The 17243-nt window shown below is 37.6% G+C and overlaps 2 protein-coding genes across 3 annotated transcripts; one reads left to right on the top strand and one right to left on the bottom strand.

Annotated features, from left to right (window-relative positions):
• The first annotated feature begins 1004 nt into the window (after positions 1-1004).
• LOC110140343 (C-type lectin domain family 6 member A) lies at positions 1005-16759 on the top strand. Of its 2 annotated transcripts, XM_020898734.2 has the most exons (6): positions 1005-1126; positions 2043-2135; positions 5141-5242; positions 12384-12535; positions 14963-15078; positions 16299-16759. In XM_020898734.2, exons 1-6 carry the CDS (start codon positions 1114-1116, stop codon positions 16441-16443), a joined length of 621 nt encoding a protein of 206 aa, XP_020754393.2. In that variant the 5' UTR covers positions 1005-1113; the 3' UTR covers positions 16444-16759. The 2 variants fall into 2 exon arrangements, with proteins under 2 accessions (XP_020754393.2, XP_070320156.1); XM_070464055.1 differs by lacking the exon at positions 2043-2135.
• Positions 9627-10067, bottom strand: LOC110140345 (small ribosomal subunit protein eS25). Its single transcript, XM_070464050.1, has one exon. It carries the CDS (start codon positions 10065-10067, stop codon positions 9690-9692), a length of 378 nt encoding a protein of 125 aa, XP_070320151.1. The 3' UTR covers positions 9627-9689.
• Positions 16760-17243: the final 484 nt, after the last annotated feature.

The raw sequence follows: 17243 nt of genomic DNA, 5'->3' as shown, positions 1-17243 counted from the left end.
CCAGAAAAACAAACAAACAAATCCTGCTGAGTTTAATATTCATACATCCACGGTAGTTTTGATTTTTGTTTCTTGTATTTGTGGTTGCTCAACTGAGATTGTGGAGATGTACATATTAACAGAAAAGTCTACATTCTGGAAACTGTATGTAAGGAAGGACCCCTAAGCCCTTGAGTAATCACAAGAAATTAATAAACCTCACCCTTGATGTTATACCACTTCAGCTCCTCCTTACTACTCAAGGAGATTGTAACATATTAATAAATGTTCTTCAGTCTTGGTCTTGATGTAATAAGAATGTTTTATCACTTTTACAGATAGATTCCAGTCTCTTCCACTTTGCAATTATATTCCTAAACAATGTCCATTGTTCTTCATGTAATTTAGTATATTAACCCTTATTATCTAAGTCATATCTATTCAGATTTTTCTCACTTCCTAGGACACTATTAAACACATGGGTTAAGTCTTACATAAAACTCAGTGTAAAAATTGGCTTGTTGTTTAGTTGCTAAATGATGTCAGACTCTTTTGCGACCCCATGAATTATAGCCTACTAGGCTCCTCTGCCCATGGGATTTCCCAGGCAAGACTACTGGAGTGGGTTGCCATTTCCTTTTCAAGGGATCTGCCTTCCCCAGGGATTATACCCAAGTCTTCTGCATTAGCAGGCAGATTCTTTACCACTTGGCCACCAGGAAAGCCCCCCCAATTGGCTAAGGACCACTGAATTAATTACATCTTACAAATAAATTTTTTTTAAAAAGATTCCTACTCTGTTCTGAGTAGGAATCAGAGAGAGGGACTTTCTGTCAGAAAGTGAACAAATGATGTGAGTATTCTTGTTGAAGTTCTCATGAACAGTTTAGGCTAGGTTTCTCAGTTTCTCTTTCATTTTATCCACTATTTAAAAATCACTGGAATCTATAGTCCAAACCGCAACTTCTTCTTTCAAGGTGCCCTTTATATTGGATGTCTCTTAGTCACATCAGAGTATTCAGCAGTTCATTTCTGAGCTCTGACTTCTTTGAATGAAGCCAGAGCTCTGGGTAACATCTTCAGATAGAGAGAGAGAAAGGCTTTTGGACCTCCTGAACACAGGGAGCCCAGAGAATGGTGCGGGAAGGTAAGTATTCCTTTTCTCCATTCAAGAAAGGAAGGTATAAGTGTGTGATGAAATGATGAGTCATCTGGAGAGAAGAGGTAGACAACAGACAAATGGATGGGAAAGAGATTGGACCACATTGTGGAGTCATGGAAGACTGAAAGAGAGAATAATTCCTCAGAGGCCAGACTCACCTGAAAGTGTAAGAAACCATACACCACAGAGGTTTATGAGAAGTAAGAGACAGAAATGATATTTTTAGAAAGATAGGGAAATCAACAGATGACTACAATACTAAGAAGAAAGAACAAGGAAATGGAAATTACCTTTGGCTGAGAATGAGTTTTGCCTGGATTGTTTAAGACCTGAGAGCTGCTGCTAAGTCACTTCAGTCATGCCCAACTCTTTGTGACCCCATGGACTGTAGCCCACCAGACTCCTCTGTCCATGGAGTTTTCCAGGCAAGAATATTGGAGTGGGTTGCCATTTCCTTCTCCAGGGGACCTTTATGACCCAAGGATTGAACCCATATCTCTTATATCTCCTGAATTGGCAGCCGAGTTCTTTACCACTAGCTCCACTTTCGAGAGCCACTACCTGGTTATTTAATCTTGAGGGCGTTTCTAAGCTCTCTCTCAATTTTTAAAAAGATATTTTCTTACTTGGCTGTGTTAGGTCTTAGTTGAGGCATGTGGGTTCAGTTGCCCCCCAGCACATGGGATCTTATCTCTGCAGCCAGGGATGGAACCTGTGTCTCCTGCATTGCAAGGCAAATTCTTAACCTCTGAATTGCCAGGGAAGTCCCCTAAGTTCTCTTCTAATTTAAGTCCCAATTACTCTGAGATTCTTCATTTGGTGTCTTCATTGCTCTAAGCTTCTTAGGGTCTCTTGCTTCCTGGAACCCCTGGTAACTACATCTGTCTTGCTGACTTGACAGAGAAAGCAGAATCCTGCTTCCATGTGAGGCTCTGGTGTATCCTGGTACTTTGCTTAGTCCTCCTCAGTGCATGTTTCATTGTGAGCTGTGTGGGTAAGTTCATCACTGAGGGGCTATGTCCCTTGATCCCTTCCCCATCAAGTTCTATGTAGACCCTCTAGGCAGTGATCCTCAACCTTTTTTGGCACCAGGCACCCACTTTGTGGAAGACAGTTTCCCCACAAACTAGGGGTTAGGGTGGGGAATGGTTTCAGGATGATTCAAGTACAGTACACTTACTGTGCACCTTCTTTCTGTTATTATTATTACATCAGCTCCACCTCAGATCATCAGGCACTAGATCCCAGAGGTTGGGGACCCCTTCCCTAGAATATGTTCTCTTTCACCCATTAATATGTTAGCTCTTACTTGGAATGCCATGTGTTTTCTTCATTTTCCTCTCCCCTTCTCCTCCCTTTACTCTGCTTCCTCCATGTTTTGATAACTGGTTCTTTTTTCAGATTTATTTTGCCTGGTTTTACTAGCATTTACCCAATCATGACCTCACCTAGATTGTATGTTGTTTGTTGCCATCCTCGAGGACTCCATCTTCACTCCTGGGTTCATGGTGATCACGTGTCATAAAGCCCTTTAGTGAGAGGATGGCCATAACTGCCTTTATGATCATAATACTTTAGATTAGGGTCTTTGGTTTTCATATGGGAGTCTTTCCCACTAGGAAAGGAAAAGGTTTTTAAGTGGAATATTGGAACTAGAAGAGAATAAAGTATTTCTTTCCTGTTCCCTTTGCCTCCAGTTAAATAATTCAGGCTCATTTTGTGAGAAGTCTCAAGGGCCTTTTTGCTCTCTAACCCACAATTTACTTCTCTATTCACTGACAAGGTGGTTAAAAATAGTTATTGAATAATCTGAGGGGGTGAAACTGACTTCCTATGTCAAATGGGCCATATTTGAAGCTCCTTCTGACATGTGAATCAATCTTATAGTCTTCATTAAAGCACAAAGAATTATCACCAGGATTAGAATTTGCTTTACTTTACAGAGTCAAGTGGAAGAGAGAAAGGAGTTTAAGGGTAGCTATTTCACTAATCAAAAGGAAGCAGGTATTCAGAACTCCGAGACAGGCTAAGAGAGAGGTAATAATGTTTGACAGTCCAGGGTTTCAATAACAGAAGGACGAGAAGGATATGAGTGAAGAATCAAGTCAGGACCTGAGAGAGAACAGGTCTTACTCAATGTGCACACCCTGAACATAAAAGTTTATATTCATTTGAGACATTTAAAATGTCTCTAAAGGTTTAAAGGCTCCCCTTGGTTGTTATTCATCCTCTATGTTTAAGTGTAGCTACCAGCAGTCAGAAATTTTTAAAAATACTGGAATAAACTGCAAACTCACTTCAGGATTATTAACATTAAGGAGAGCTACCATAAGGCCCTGCAACCCCACTCCTGGGCATATATCTGGAGCAAAACATGATCCAAAGGATATATGTACCCCAATGTTCATTGCAGCATTGTTTACAATAGCTAAGACATGGAACAACCTAAATGCCCATCAACAGGTGAATGGATAAAGAAGATGTGGTACATGTATACAATGGAATATTACTCAGCCATTAAAAAGAATGAAATAATGCCATTGCAGCAACATGGATGGACCTAGATATTGTCATACTGAGTGAAGTAAATCAGACAGAGAAGGAGAACTATCATATGACATCCCTTATATGTGGAATCTTAAAAAAAAAATTGATACAAATGAACTTACTTGCAAAACAGAAAAAGACTCACAGACTTAGAGAATGAATTTATGGTTGCTGGGTCAAGGGGTGGGGAAAGTACGGAGGAAAGAGATAGTTAGGGAGTTATGGATGGACATGTTCATACAGCTATATTTAGAATGAATAACCAACAAGGAACCTACTGTATTGCTCAATGTTATGTGGCAGCCTGGATGGGAGGGGAGTTTGGGGGGGAATGGATACATGTATATGTATGGCTGAGTCCCTTTACTGTCCACCTGAAACTATCACAACATTGTTAATCGGTTATGCACCAATGCAAAACAAAAAGTTAAAAAAATTTAAAGATAAGCAGATAGCCAGTGAATGAACAGTGTCTATTGATTATTATGATCGTCACAGCTCTAAGTGATTAACTGGTATAGAAAACAGAATCTCAACTAATGAGAACGTACTGTATAATAGCACAGGGAACCCTGTTTAATGCTCGGGGTGACTTGAATGGGAAGTAAGTCCAAAAGGGAGAGGATATGTGTAGATGTATGGCTCATTCACTTTGCTGGACAGTAGAAACTAATACAATATTGTAAAGCAACCACACTCTTATAAAAATTAATGAAAAAAAAAAAAGAAGGAAAACAGAATCTCTGCCCTAGAACATAGAGCTTAAATTTTAATGGGGGAAGGAGTCAAAAATAAATGTGTCGGCATAAACACAAACATGACAATGCATACAAGCAAGTAGTAAACAATTAAAAAAAAAGTTGGAGTATAAATGGCAACCCACTCCAGTATTCTTGCCTGGAGAACTCCATGGACAGAGGAGCCTGGTGGGGTACAGTCCATGGGGTCGCAGAGTCGGACACGACTGAGTGACTAACATACAACACGTAATTGCATTAGTTTCTGATGTGCAACAGTGTGAATCAGCCATACATCTACATATATCCTCTCCCTCTTGTGCTTCTCTTCCACGAGCCCACCCCATCCCTCTAGGTCATCACAGAGCATCCAGCTGAGCTCCCTGTGCTCTACGGCAGGTTCTCACTAGCTATCCATTTTACACAAGGTAGTGTAGATAAGTCAATGCTACTCTCTCAGTTTGTCCCACCCTCCCCTTCTCACCCTGTGTCCACAAGTCGTTCTCTATGTCCAGGTCTATATTCCTGCACTGCAAATAGATTCATCAGTACATTTTCCCTAGATTCCATACACAATCAGCATAGTCTTTATTGAGCTGGTTTAGAAAGAAGAGAGTGGTGGCAGTTGCAGGTACCCCAGCGCGGCACAGATTTAGAGCATAATGCTCAATAGTGAAAGAATGGAAGGATACTAATCCTTCTTCTCCTTTTACAGTGACTTATTATTTTACATATGGCAACATTGGCAAAAGGCTGTCTGAACTGCACACACACCATTCAAATCTAACCTGCTTCAGTGAAGGGACAAGGGTGACAGGTAAGGTGTTGCAATGTTTAACTAGACATCCCCTTTTCTCAGACAGAGGTCAGGGTTGAGTTCAAGATTGGTTTATTCTATTAAAAAAAGATAAAGTTGCTGCGGGCTTCCCTGGTTGCTCAGATGGTAAAGAATCTGGTCAAATGTGGGAGACCTGGGTTCGATCCCTGGGTTGGGAAGATCCCCTGGAGGAGGGCATGGCAACCCACTCCAGTATTTTTGCCTGGAGAATCCCTATGGACAGAGGAGCCTGGTGGGCTACAGTCCACGGGGTTGCAAAGAGTTGGACATGACTGAGCGACTAAGCACAGTACAGCATGCAAAGTTGCTGCATGAATATATTTAATGTATCTCTAAACTTCGTTGTTCATATCAGGTTCTAGACTTGCCTTCAAAAAATGCCTCCTCCAGCCTTGTTGACCTCAATACGTGCTACCAACATACCCTCGTAATTTGCTGAAGCCCACCCTAGAAATTATTCCCAACGGTTCTTGTTTCACATTACCGTCACCCTCTACCAAATGGATAAAATCTTTTTGATATCTAAAGTGCCCAATTAATAATGCCCATATCGAGGTTCCCCTGCTGGCTCAGTGGTAAAAAGTCCACCTGCCAAGCAGTAGATGTGGGTTTGATTCCTGATCTGGGAAGATCTCACATGCTGTGAAGCAACTAAGCTCCTGCACTACAACTATTGAGCCTCTGCTCTAGAGCCCAGGAGTTGCAACTACTGAGCCCACATGCCACAACTACTGAAGCCTGTGTGCCCTAGAGCCTGTGCTTGGCAACAAGAGAAGCCACCGCAATGAGAAGCATATGCACTGCAACCAGAGAGTAGCCTCCTCTCGTCACAACTAGAAAAAAGCCCACATACAGCAAAAAAGACCCAGCACAGCCAAAAATAGATAAATAAAAATAATGCCCATGTCCATTCCAAGAACCAGTTTTATTACGGTCAACTTGGAGCTCGGAACATGGCTCAGGATGGTGTTACCACGTCCTTTCCAGATCCTTGGACAGTGATACCATAGAAATGAATATTGATTCCACAAGAGTCTTAGGCAGGCAAAGCTTTTTGTTAAAGTAGACAGCTTGTACACAAGAGAGAAGGCAGGGAGAAAAATGCCAGCTCCTCAAGTAGTAGGGGGTAGTTGCTTTTATAACAATAAGGAGGGTTTGTCCCATGATCACTGATAATTTCCAACAGTTGTCGAACATTAAAAAAATATTTTAGCATTTTGGCTGTGCTGAGTATTCATTGAGGCACACAGGCTCTAAACAGAACAGGCTCTGTGGTTTCAGCAGCACATAGTTACCAAGAATCTGCCTGTAATGCAGGAGACACTGGAGACACGGGTTCGATCCCTGAGTGGGGAAGATCCCCTGGAGGAGGAAATGGCAACCCACTCAAATATTCTTGTCTGAAAAATCTCAAGGACAGAGGAGTGTGGGGTCTACAGTCCATGGGGTCGCGAGAGTTAGACACGACTGAGTGACTAAGCACAGCACATGTGGGATCTTAGTTTCCTAATGAGGGGTTAAACCCAAGTCCCCTGCATTGGAAGGAGAATTCTTAACCACTGGCCCACCAGGAAAGTCCATCAGGCTTTTAAAATCAGTGGCAGATGGGTCCATGGTGGCTGTCAAGAACAGAGAGAGCTTGTGTGAGGGAAAGGGAATACAGGAAGATTTTCTGCAAGAAAGGACAGAAACAGATAAGGTTAAAATATTTAGTTGAGCTTCTTGTGGCAACTAGGTATACACTCATTAATGTAGCAGAGATAAAGCCAATCGTTTATTCCTGCAAGTGTGTTTTTGTTTTGCTGCTTTTTTTCACCTGTGTCTCTGGGACTCAAGCTCCTATTTAGCTTCCAAGGGCTGGTTTGTGCAAGGCTGTTCCCCAGTCCTTTCAAAATGGCTGTATTGCTGTCTTCCTGTCTCAATGAGACTGCCCCTACTCTAAACAATAACCCTCGTAACTTAGCATATGGAGAATCGAAAGTAAAGTGAAAGTGTTAATTGCTCAGTCGTGTACTGTAGCCCACCAGGCTTCTTCTGTCCATGGGATTCTCCAGGCAAGAATACTGGAGTGGGTAGCCATTTCTTTCTCCAGGGTATCTTCCCAACCCAGGGATCAAACCCGGGTCTCCCACACATTGCAGGCGGATTCTTTACCAGCTGAAAATCTTTACCATCTGAGCCACAGAGAGAATTGGTTGAGTTCAATTCAGAATCAACACTGGTCTGACTCACAAAAGCCCAAGAAATGCAAAGTGCATGTTTGCAGTGGTCATTATGACTTGACTCCTTCTAAGTAATGAAACCCAAATAGACATTAGATTCCTGCTGTTTCAGGAACTAAATATTTCCTCCTCTGCTTTTATGAAGAAACTTATGAACAGTAACGAGAGGGCAGAGGTTTGTTTGTGCTTCTCTGAGATGTTGAAAATTCCCCCATTTTTTTGGTATTTGGCAAGAATGTAGCGCATGGGTGTTGAGGAGTAATTTTCCTTACTCTCCCTGACCTATGGTTTTGTTGTCACATTGGAGTTTTTTTTTTTTCTCAAACAGCTGTAGAGCTGGCCCTTCTGGGGAGGAAAACATAAGTCTATCAGGATTGTCTTCCTCCTGACTTCGGGAGACACTTCAACAATAATTACTGAAATTTTAAAGAATACCTTTCTGGAAGCCTTTGCCTTCAGAATACTCTGAATTGGACAAAACAGATGGATATTAATTAAATTAACTCCACATTTGTCTGACATAAGAGACTGCAAATTCACTCTCTAAATCTATCCAACTTAATGTTAATGGCCACTCAGGGTGTTCAACACAACCAATTTAAGTTACAGATAAGCTTATAGGATGAAATTATGTTGCGTAATACCATATCATCAAATAAAAATGCCCAATTTTTAAACAATAACTTTTCAAATTATTATGACAATGAAAAGGAAAAATGAAAGTTCAAACACAAAATTCCCATTTGATTGAAGTTAAAGCCTAATTGAAACCCACATTTTATCTTTCCCTTTCCCCCCCCACCCCCCCACCCAGTCCTGGTGTTGAGATATTCAGAGGCATGGGTAAAGTCAGAGTTTTTTCAGTGGACCTGTGCTCTGCCTAGGCCTATCCTCTTTCTCCTTTTCTTTTTTAAAAAAGATTTATTTATTTTATTTTTCAACTATGGTGGGTCTTCGTTGCTGCATGCGGGCTTTCTCTAGTTGAAGTGCATGGGTTCCTCACTGCTGTGGCTTCTTTTGCTGTTCAGAGCAGTCTCTTGGCGTGCAGGCTTCAGTATTAATAGTTGCAGCACACAGGGTCAGTAGCTGCGGCACATAGACTTAGTGGCTCCACGGTATGTGCAGTCTTCCTGGACCAGGGATCAGACTGGTGTCCTTTGCATTGCAAGGCAGTCCTAATGACTGGATCACCAGGGAAGCCTGACCTGTCACATTTAAACTGTTCTGTTTGCCAAGCCCCTAAAAGAATTTTGAAAAGCAGTTATTATATCTAGAGTGGTAGAAAGGGTCTGTGATTAAGATGAGGCACATATGCGCCATCTGGGGTAGATGGTAAAATTCCATATCTTGACCTAAGTGGGAGTTATAAGGATGTTCAACTTTCAATAATTTGTTAATGTATATATCAGTTTTATACAGCTTTCTGTCTGTAATATGTTGAGCAAAAAGATTTTTTAAATAAAAAATAAATTTGTAAATGTTAAAAAAAGATTATGTTCTTCCTTACATAACTTAATTTGATGTCTATATTTTTGCATCATGTTATAGAAGCGAAAGATGGTGACCCACTCCAGTATTCTTGCCTGGATGATCCCATGGACAGAGGAGCCTGGTGGGCTACAGTCCTTGGTGTCGCCAAGTCGAACACACTTTAGCGACTGAGCACACATAGAAGCAAAGGCTTCAATTTCCGGACTGTTGTTAGTACTAACATTTAAAAAACCTGCTATGTCTTTTAAAAATGTATCTACTAGTGTCTTAATGGCATTACAAAGTGTTACCTCCACTCTCATCATGCATTGAGAAAAAAAGAGTAACCAAGACTTCCCTGGTGGTCCAGTGGTTAAGGCCCCATCTTCCAATGCAGGGGTTGCAGGTCTGATTGGGAGTCAAAACATAAAACAGAAGCAAAAACATAAAACAAGAGCAATATTGTAATAAATCAGTAAAAACATTTAAAAAGGTCCACATTAAGGAAAAAAATAACATATATTATTTAACAGTTAGATGTTTGACATGATTCTTTTTCCCCCTTGGACTAATATTTACATCATACTTCCCCTATTTGCCAAAATATATAGATAAGTATACATTAATATTTTTATTTTTTCTTTTGTTCAGAAGTTTATTCAACAGTATTATTTTATTTTTTTTTTGATTTAATAAAGTTTTATTTTTCAAAATGTACAGCTGGTGGGACCTGTTCATGCATCTTCACCAGCAGCTGGGGCATCTCCACCCTTGGTGTTTCTGGTGTAAATCACTTGAGCTCTGTGCTTTGAAACCAGTTTAATAAGTCCTTTACTAAGGAGTTCCTGAAGGGCTGCTCTGGCCAGGGAACCACGAATCTTCAGTCTCTCAGAGACGACAGCTGGAGTTATAAGCTTATAGTTGGGAACTTCTTTACAGAGTTTGTCATATGTTGCTTTGTCAAACAAGACTAGGTTATTGAGCTTGTCCCGAACTTTGCCTTTGGACCACTTCTTCTTTTTGGCCTTGCCCCCAGATTTGTTCACTGGATCTTTGTCTTTCTTGGCCGACTTTCCGGCATCTTTCTTCTTCTTGTCGTCCTTGGGTGGCATAGCGAAGGCCGGAGAGCAACTGCAACCACTGCCACCTCGCTAAGATGTTGGACAAAAAAAGCTCAACATTATTATTTTAGAATATCACATCACCAGTGGCAATTGTTTGCAGTATCAGTCTGCATATTTAGTTGTCACATTCATGGTGATCCATGTATAGGTCCAAACATTTTGACTGCTTCTAGCAGTTATGCTCCAGTTTTATTAATGTATTTATATTCTATGGAACACTGGGCTTTAAGTGTAATTAATTTCTTGTGTTCAAAACATCACAAATGTACTTTAAATATTGATAAGTTACTACTAATAAAGCAAAATCCTATTGGAAGTCCATCTCTTAGTTAGATGAATGGGACTTGAAAAATGCAATCAGACTGTATCTACTTGGTTATCATTATTACTAGAATGAGAGAGAATTCAACATCAGTTCTATTCCTGTTTTTCACTTTAGCAACACAAACTTTAGATAAGCCTTACTTACCTAAATAAGTAGATAGGCATAGAATGTGCTTTGTTAGGATGTCAGTCAATTTTTTGAAAATTTTCAGTTATTTGCCAGAAATCATACAGTGTTCTAGTTCCAAAAATTATTTGTAATGGTCTGCTGAGAATTTGATTAGGTTATTTTTCAATGCTGTTGGATGTTAAGAATAATAAATGGAATAATTTGCAAAGTCTTGCTATTTTTCAGCCAGTAGTCATTTGCTTTCTCAATTTCTGGAAAGTACACCAAAAATGTTTAAGAAGTCTTAGCAAATGACTATTAATTACATCTGTTTTTCAATACTTACAAACCATTTTAATGAGTCCATTATTCTCAGAACAGTTAGGAAAATGAAATATATTAAAATCAATATGCTTTTTTGACAAATTCTTCTACTCATCACATTTTTCAGTATTTTTGTCAACCTTGTAACTGGAGATTTGTATTTAACATGTGAAAAATGTTTGAAATGTATAATTAATTGGCAAGGCCAATCCCTACTAACAAAACAGTCAGTCAAATTAGACTTTTAAAATTAAAATAATCTGTTAAGGCACATTTTGAGAAGTCTTATGAAAAACCAATTTTTAATAGTGATCAGAATATATAATTAAGATAGATTTCTAAAGGGGGCCAATATTAAAATGATACTCATTAGTCTATTTTATTCATTTTATAATATTATAAAATGAATAACATTTTATAATATTTAAAATTTTAAATTTTATAATATAATAAAATTTTATAATATTATACAATGAATAATAAGCCTTTAAAAGTTTTCTCATTACTTAATATGTAATAATTTGACCATAATTAAAAACACAAATAGAACTACATATAACAATATGGATGAATTTTAGCATTATGCAATGAGAAATTAAGCCCAAGAAGACTGCATATAATACCTTTAAGAAAGTTCAAATCCCAACAAATTTATTATATTATTTATATATGCATATACATGTGCTAAAATTATATATATATATATGTATATATATATACACACACACACAAAGAAAAGACATCAGTGGATATTTTTACAGTTAGTCGCAGATATTTTAATCTAAGGAGAGTGACAAACTGGTGCTTCGAAGGAGAAAGGGGACAACTATTTGTTAATACTCTTAAGTGCTTGATACTGTGTAAAAATTAGTACTAGGTAATATTTATGAGCAATTATTACATCTTAAGCATTCTTTAAAGTGCTTTGTATATTTACATGATTAACTCTCACCTTGAGTTTGGTACTGTTATTTCCATTTTAAGGATTAAAAAATGAGGTGCAAAAAAAATGAGGTGCAAGGAGGTTATGGAATTTGCTCAAGGACATATACAATAAATGGTAGAGACAGTTCTAATGATAAATAATTATAATTTCCACAATCATCCTGAGAATAATTATCATTATTAAAATGTTAAAAATTTTAGGCCCTGTGGCTTGCCCAAGATTGTTAAGCAGAACTGGAATTCCAGACTCACTTAGTTGATCATTTGAAACTCTGAAAGAATTTGGTGTTTCTAATGTATAAAGAATATAAGGAATAGGGTAAAAATATTGATAGTGATTTTTTTGGCAAAAAAAAAATCCAGAAAAATTTTGCAGGCAAACCTTAGTAAGTATTGAGGGCTTAATGTTGAAGAATGTTTATTTACAAGCAATTTTACGGCGTCAAATTATATAATAAAGGGCACTGAAAGAAAATACATGAATTAAGACACGTATCTTTGAAAAACGACTACAGATCCTCAGAATTTTATATGTATAGAACGTGCTCCTTTAAGCTTATTAGTCTCATCTTACACTCACCCTTTGCTTTCATGCAACGCAGGAAAGATTTGGGGATGTTGCCCAGGTACCTGGAAGCCGTTCGGCTCCAGCTGCTACTTTATTTCTTCTAAAGAGAATTTCTGGGCTAAGAGTGAGCAGAACTGCGTTGGGATGGGAGCTCACTTGGTGGTGATCAACACAGAAGCAGAGCAGGTACTTTGGTTTTCTTTATTTTTCATTAAAATAAAAAAAAAATGAGGAAAGAGAATAACAAAACTTACCACCTTAACTCTTTTTAAGCGTACAGTTTAGTAGTGCTAACTATATTCACATTATTGTATTTGTAATGCCTTATTGTTGTTTAGTGGCTCAGTCATGTCTGACTTTTTGTGACCCCATGGACTGCAGCATGCCAGGCTTCCCTGTCTTTCACCATCTCCTGGAGTTTGCTCAAACTCATGTTCATTGAGTCAGTGATGCCATCCAACCATCTCATCCTCTGTCATCCCCTTCTCCATTCTTCGATCTTTTCCAGCATAGAGTCCTTTCTTAGAAGAGTCAGCTCTTCGCATCAGGTGGCCAAAGTACTGGAGCTAATGTCTTATGGAAAAACCCAAATGAACTTTTTGACCAATTCAATAACAAGATCTAACAACTTTTTCATCCTGCCAAACTGAACTCTATACCCAATGGAGAGTGACAACCCATTTCACCCTCCTTCCAGTCCCTGGAAACCACCCTTTTAATTTCTGTATTTATGAGTTTGACTATTAATACTTATTGATATCTCATACAAGTGGCATCATATAGTATTTTGTATTTTTGTGACTGCCTTATTTCACTTAGTATAATATCTTCAAAATTTATCCATTTTGTAGCATGTGACAGGATTTTCCTCCTTTGTAAGTCTGAATAATATTCCACTCTATGTATAAAACATGTATCACTTATCCATTTACATATTTGTGGATGTTTGGGATGCTCCATCACCTGGCTCCCCTAAACAATGCTGCAAATAACCACAGATGATCTTTGAAATTTTGCTTTCAATTATTCTGCATATATACTCCGAAGTGGGATTGATGGATCATATAGTAATCCTAATTTGAAATTTTCGAGGAACCACTATATTGTTTTACATGGTGGCTACACTATTTTATAGTCCCACAAAGAGTACACAAAGGTTCCAATTTCTCCATTTTATTGACAACACATTATTTTCTTTGTCTTTATTCCAGTAGTGGCCATCCTAATGGGTGTGAAATTATATTTTATTGTGATTTGATTTCCTTTTCTTTAATGATTAGCAGTATCAAACATCTTTTCATATATTTGTTGATCATTTGCATGCCTTCTTGGAGAAATGTGTATTCAAGTACTCTCCCTATTCTAAAAATTGAGATATTTGTGTTTTTTTTGTTGAGCTATAGGAGTTTTATATATTCTAGATATCAATTCCTTATCAGATATATGATTTTCAAATATTTTCTCCCATTTCACAGGTTGCCTTTACACTCTGTTGATTATTTCCTTTGATGCTCAGAAGTTTTAGAGTTTGATGTAGTTTAGTTACTTTATTTTTCCTTTGTTGCCTATGGTTTTGGTGTCATAGCTAAAAAAGTCGCCAAATCCAGTGTCATAGAACATTTCCCTTGTGTTTTCTTTCACAATTTGTATAGTTATGGGTCTTATATTTAGGTCTATCTTCCATTTTGAATTTTTTTTTAAAATGCAGTGTAAAGTAAGGGTCCAAATTCATTTTTTGCTATCCCTACTCTGTTTTGGCTTCATTTGTGTGGAATACCTTTTTCCATTTGTTCACTGCAGTCTGTGTGTGTCCTTTAAGACTGAAGTGAGTCTCACCGGAGTTTGTTTTTTTTATCCAGTTAACTACTCTATGGTCTATTGTTTCTTGTAGATAATCTCTGTAATTTTAATTATCATCTCATCTGTGGGTTACCTATCTGGGTATATGGATCTTGACTCCTCTGTGTCTCTGACCCATCTACCAGTCACTTTGTGGTTAAGTTGTAGATCTTTCAACTAGCCTGCAGGTCATTCTCATTGCCAGTTGCTCTATAAATAGTTGTAATCCTAGTGTGCTGTGAAAGGAGGGAACTCGGGGCCTTTCTACTCTCCATCTTTGCTCCTCTTGGTCAAAACTAAATAATTTCAGAAATTAATCACATACTACAGTGAAACTTTAGTTAGAACTCCTTTATGTTTAACTTTTGCAAGTATTGAAACCTACTTCTTAGAGAAGTACTGCTTAGGAAAGTAGACAAAAATGAATTTGAATTTTGATGACCCAAATGTAATTTTACTGATAAACAATGATAAATAAGATGATACACACACATTTGTAAAATTTATTAAACATTTAAAAGCACAGAAACCAATCTGCACATTGAGAAAGAATTGTCTCTTGGTGAAGAAAAGAATAAATAGTCTGAGATGGGAATTCACAGAACAGAGCTTTCTTCCTTCTGGGATAATGTTGGTGTTTTTAGCCATCACTCTTGTCCACTCTTGTCATGACACTGTTCCTCATATCTGCATTTTCTTTTCTCTAGAGCTAAAGACAACCCTTACTTGATCCAACCTGGAAATTTCAGTCTGTGACTCTTTTTCTTCTCATAGGATTTCATTATCCAGCAGCTGAATAAAACATTTTCTTATTTTCTGGGACTCTCAGACCCACAAGGGAATGGCAATTGGCAATGGATTGATCAGACACCTTACAAGGAAAATGTCAGGTGAGTGCAGACTCAGATTAATGAACCCTAGTGTCTTGTTTACACAAAAAAATTAGAGAAATTTTGTTAGCAGCAACTATTAATGCTAATACTAATGGCCATAATTATGAAATCAAGAGTCTAACAATCATTAAGTTCTTACTAACTGCATGCATTATCTTACCTAAATTTCATAAAAACTTCTTTTTCAGAACTCATTTTACTGATAAGAAATATAATAAATAGCCCAACTTCAATAAATTAGTAAGATGAGAAAGTAGTCTCAACTCTATGTTTATTTAAGTCCAAAGATAATGCTCTTAACTGTTACTTTTGCTGCTCCTAAACAATTCAATTAAGTATTTCTCCAATTAATAATATTTAAATGTCTGAAGCAGTATTATGTTGAAATTCTAATAGGATAACTATATAATAATACTATTTGTTTGTGGCTTTAAAAAACCCTGAATTTAATTATACATTATTACATTTGATAATTACACAACCTTGTGAACTATTTGGGGAACTTACAGTGATTCCTATCTTTGTAGATGAAGAATTTAATTAATTCCTTAAAGTCAAATGAGTCAGCAGCAGTACTAGGTCTTTTAATTTCAAAAATAATGTCCTATCCCTTCCATCCCACCCTACCACAGATTGTATCCCAGACTCAAGCATTCTGATACTCACTTTGTGTAGCTCCATGAGAGCAGAGAGATTTAGGAATATGATAAGAGTGCATAAGTGAGAGAGGTCAGGATAAGTGCTCTGTATAGGAGAGGAAGTGAAGATCAGATATTAAAGCATTAAATCTTGTCTTGTTTCATAAAAACTTACTTTCCAGGAGAATTTTAGATTAGCAAGAGTGATAGTATGTGTCTGCACATGTGGTTTTATTTTAAAGACTTTTTTTTGATGTGGACCATTTTTAAAGTCTTTATTGAATTTGTTATAATACTGCTTCTGTTTTGGATTTTTGGGCTCAAGGCATATGGGATCTTAGCTCCCTGACCAGGGATTGAACCTGTGCCCTCTACATTGGGGGGCAAAATTTTAACCACTGAACCATCAGGGAAGCCACCTGCATATGGTGTTTTTGAGGATGGCTATATGAAAAAAAGGAGTCATCATTGGGGTGTTCTTTCATCTTGAACCCTAATTTTTTCAACCCTGACCCTATGTACTTTCTAATCAATCACTCAGCATTCACTGAAGTGTTTTTACCCTTTGTTTCTCCTTAGATTTTGGCACCAAAATGAACCCAACTTTTCTGCAGAGGAATGTGCTTCAGTTGTTTTCTGGGATGAGAGAGGATGGGGCTGGAACGATGTTTTCTGTGATTCTAAAAGGAAATCAATATGTGAGATGAAGAAGATTTACCTATAAGTGGAACTTTATTCACTAACATCTTTAAAATTTAGACCCATTGTAAAAATGTAATTTTCTTTTGTAACTTAGATAATCCTTATCATATCAGGTCATGGGGATATTCTGATGCCTTTCTCTCTTCAGTTCGTCCTCTTCTATTAACCTCTTTTCCACTAATCTTAGGATGAGCTTTCCTTTATTATTATTATTTTTTTGTTTAGTTTGTTATTCATTCTTTTCTTCTCTTTTCTTCGTACCTCTTTTCAACATTCCTTGTTCCAGATATTGTACTATTTTGTCTATTAAAAGGCTTTGTTGTTGTTTCGTTGCTAAATTGTGTCTGGCTCTTTTGTGACCCCGTGGACTGTAGCCTGCCAGGCTCTTTTGTTCATGGGATTTCCCAGGCAAGAATACAGGAGAGGGTTGCCATTTCCTTCTCCAGGGGATCATCCAGATCTAGGATTGAATTCATATCTTTTGCACTGGCAGGCAGATCCTTTTTTTTTTTTTTTTCTTTTTGGCAGGCAGATTCTTTATGAACTTGTGCTTATCAAAACACTTTATAGTGTTTTTGAGCACAGTATTAATACCAAGAACCTATAAACAACTGTCATTAAATAATTAGAAAGACAATAATTGGGAAAAATAATTGAAAAGCACTTCATGGAAGAGGAAATACATAACCTAATAAGCTGTATTTTTAGAGATGCTCAGCTTCACTCATAACTTGAGAACCGCAAGTCAAGATCATAGTAATATAATACTTCATACCCATTTTAATGGCAAAAACTAATAAATAGGTAATACCAAGTGTTGGA

The sequence above is a fragment of the Odocoileus virginianus genome, unplaced genomic scaffold (genome assembly GCF_023699985.2).
Source record: "Odocoileus virginianus isolate 20LAN1187 ecotype Illinois unplaced genomic scaffold, Ovbor_1.2 Unplaced_Contig_11, whole genome shotgun sequence".
In the NCBI taxonomy this organism is placed as follows: Eukaryota; Metazoa; Chordata; class Mammalia; order Artiodactyla; family Cervidae; genus Odocoileus; species Odocoileus virginianus.
Note: the sequence above shows the minus strand (reverse complement) of the source record. Positions and strands in the feature narration are given on the sequence as shown.

What these genes read in the sequence shown, in the direction of transcription:
- LOC110140343 (XM_020898734.2), top strand. An exon ending in TTTCATTGTGAGCTGTGTGG is followed by an intron (nt 2,136 to 5,140) that starts GTAAGTTCATCA and finishes CTCCTTTTACAG; the next exon opens with TGACTTATTATTTTACATAT. An exon ending in TCAACACAGAAGCAGAGCAG is followed by an intron (nt 12,536 to 14,962) that starts GTACTTTGGTTT and finishes TTCTTCTCATAG; the next exon opens with GATTTCATTATCCAGCAGCT.
- LOC110140345 (XM_070464050.1), bottom strand. Translation starts at nt 10,067, where the DNA reads ATGCCACCCAAGGACGACAAGAAGAAGAAAGATGCCGGAAAGTCGGCC.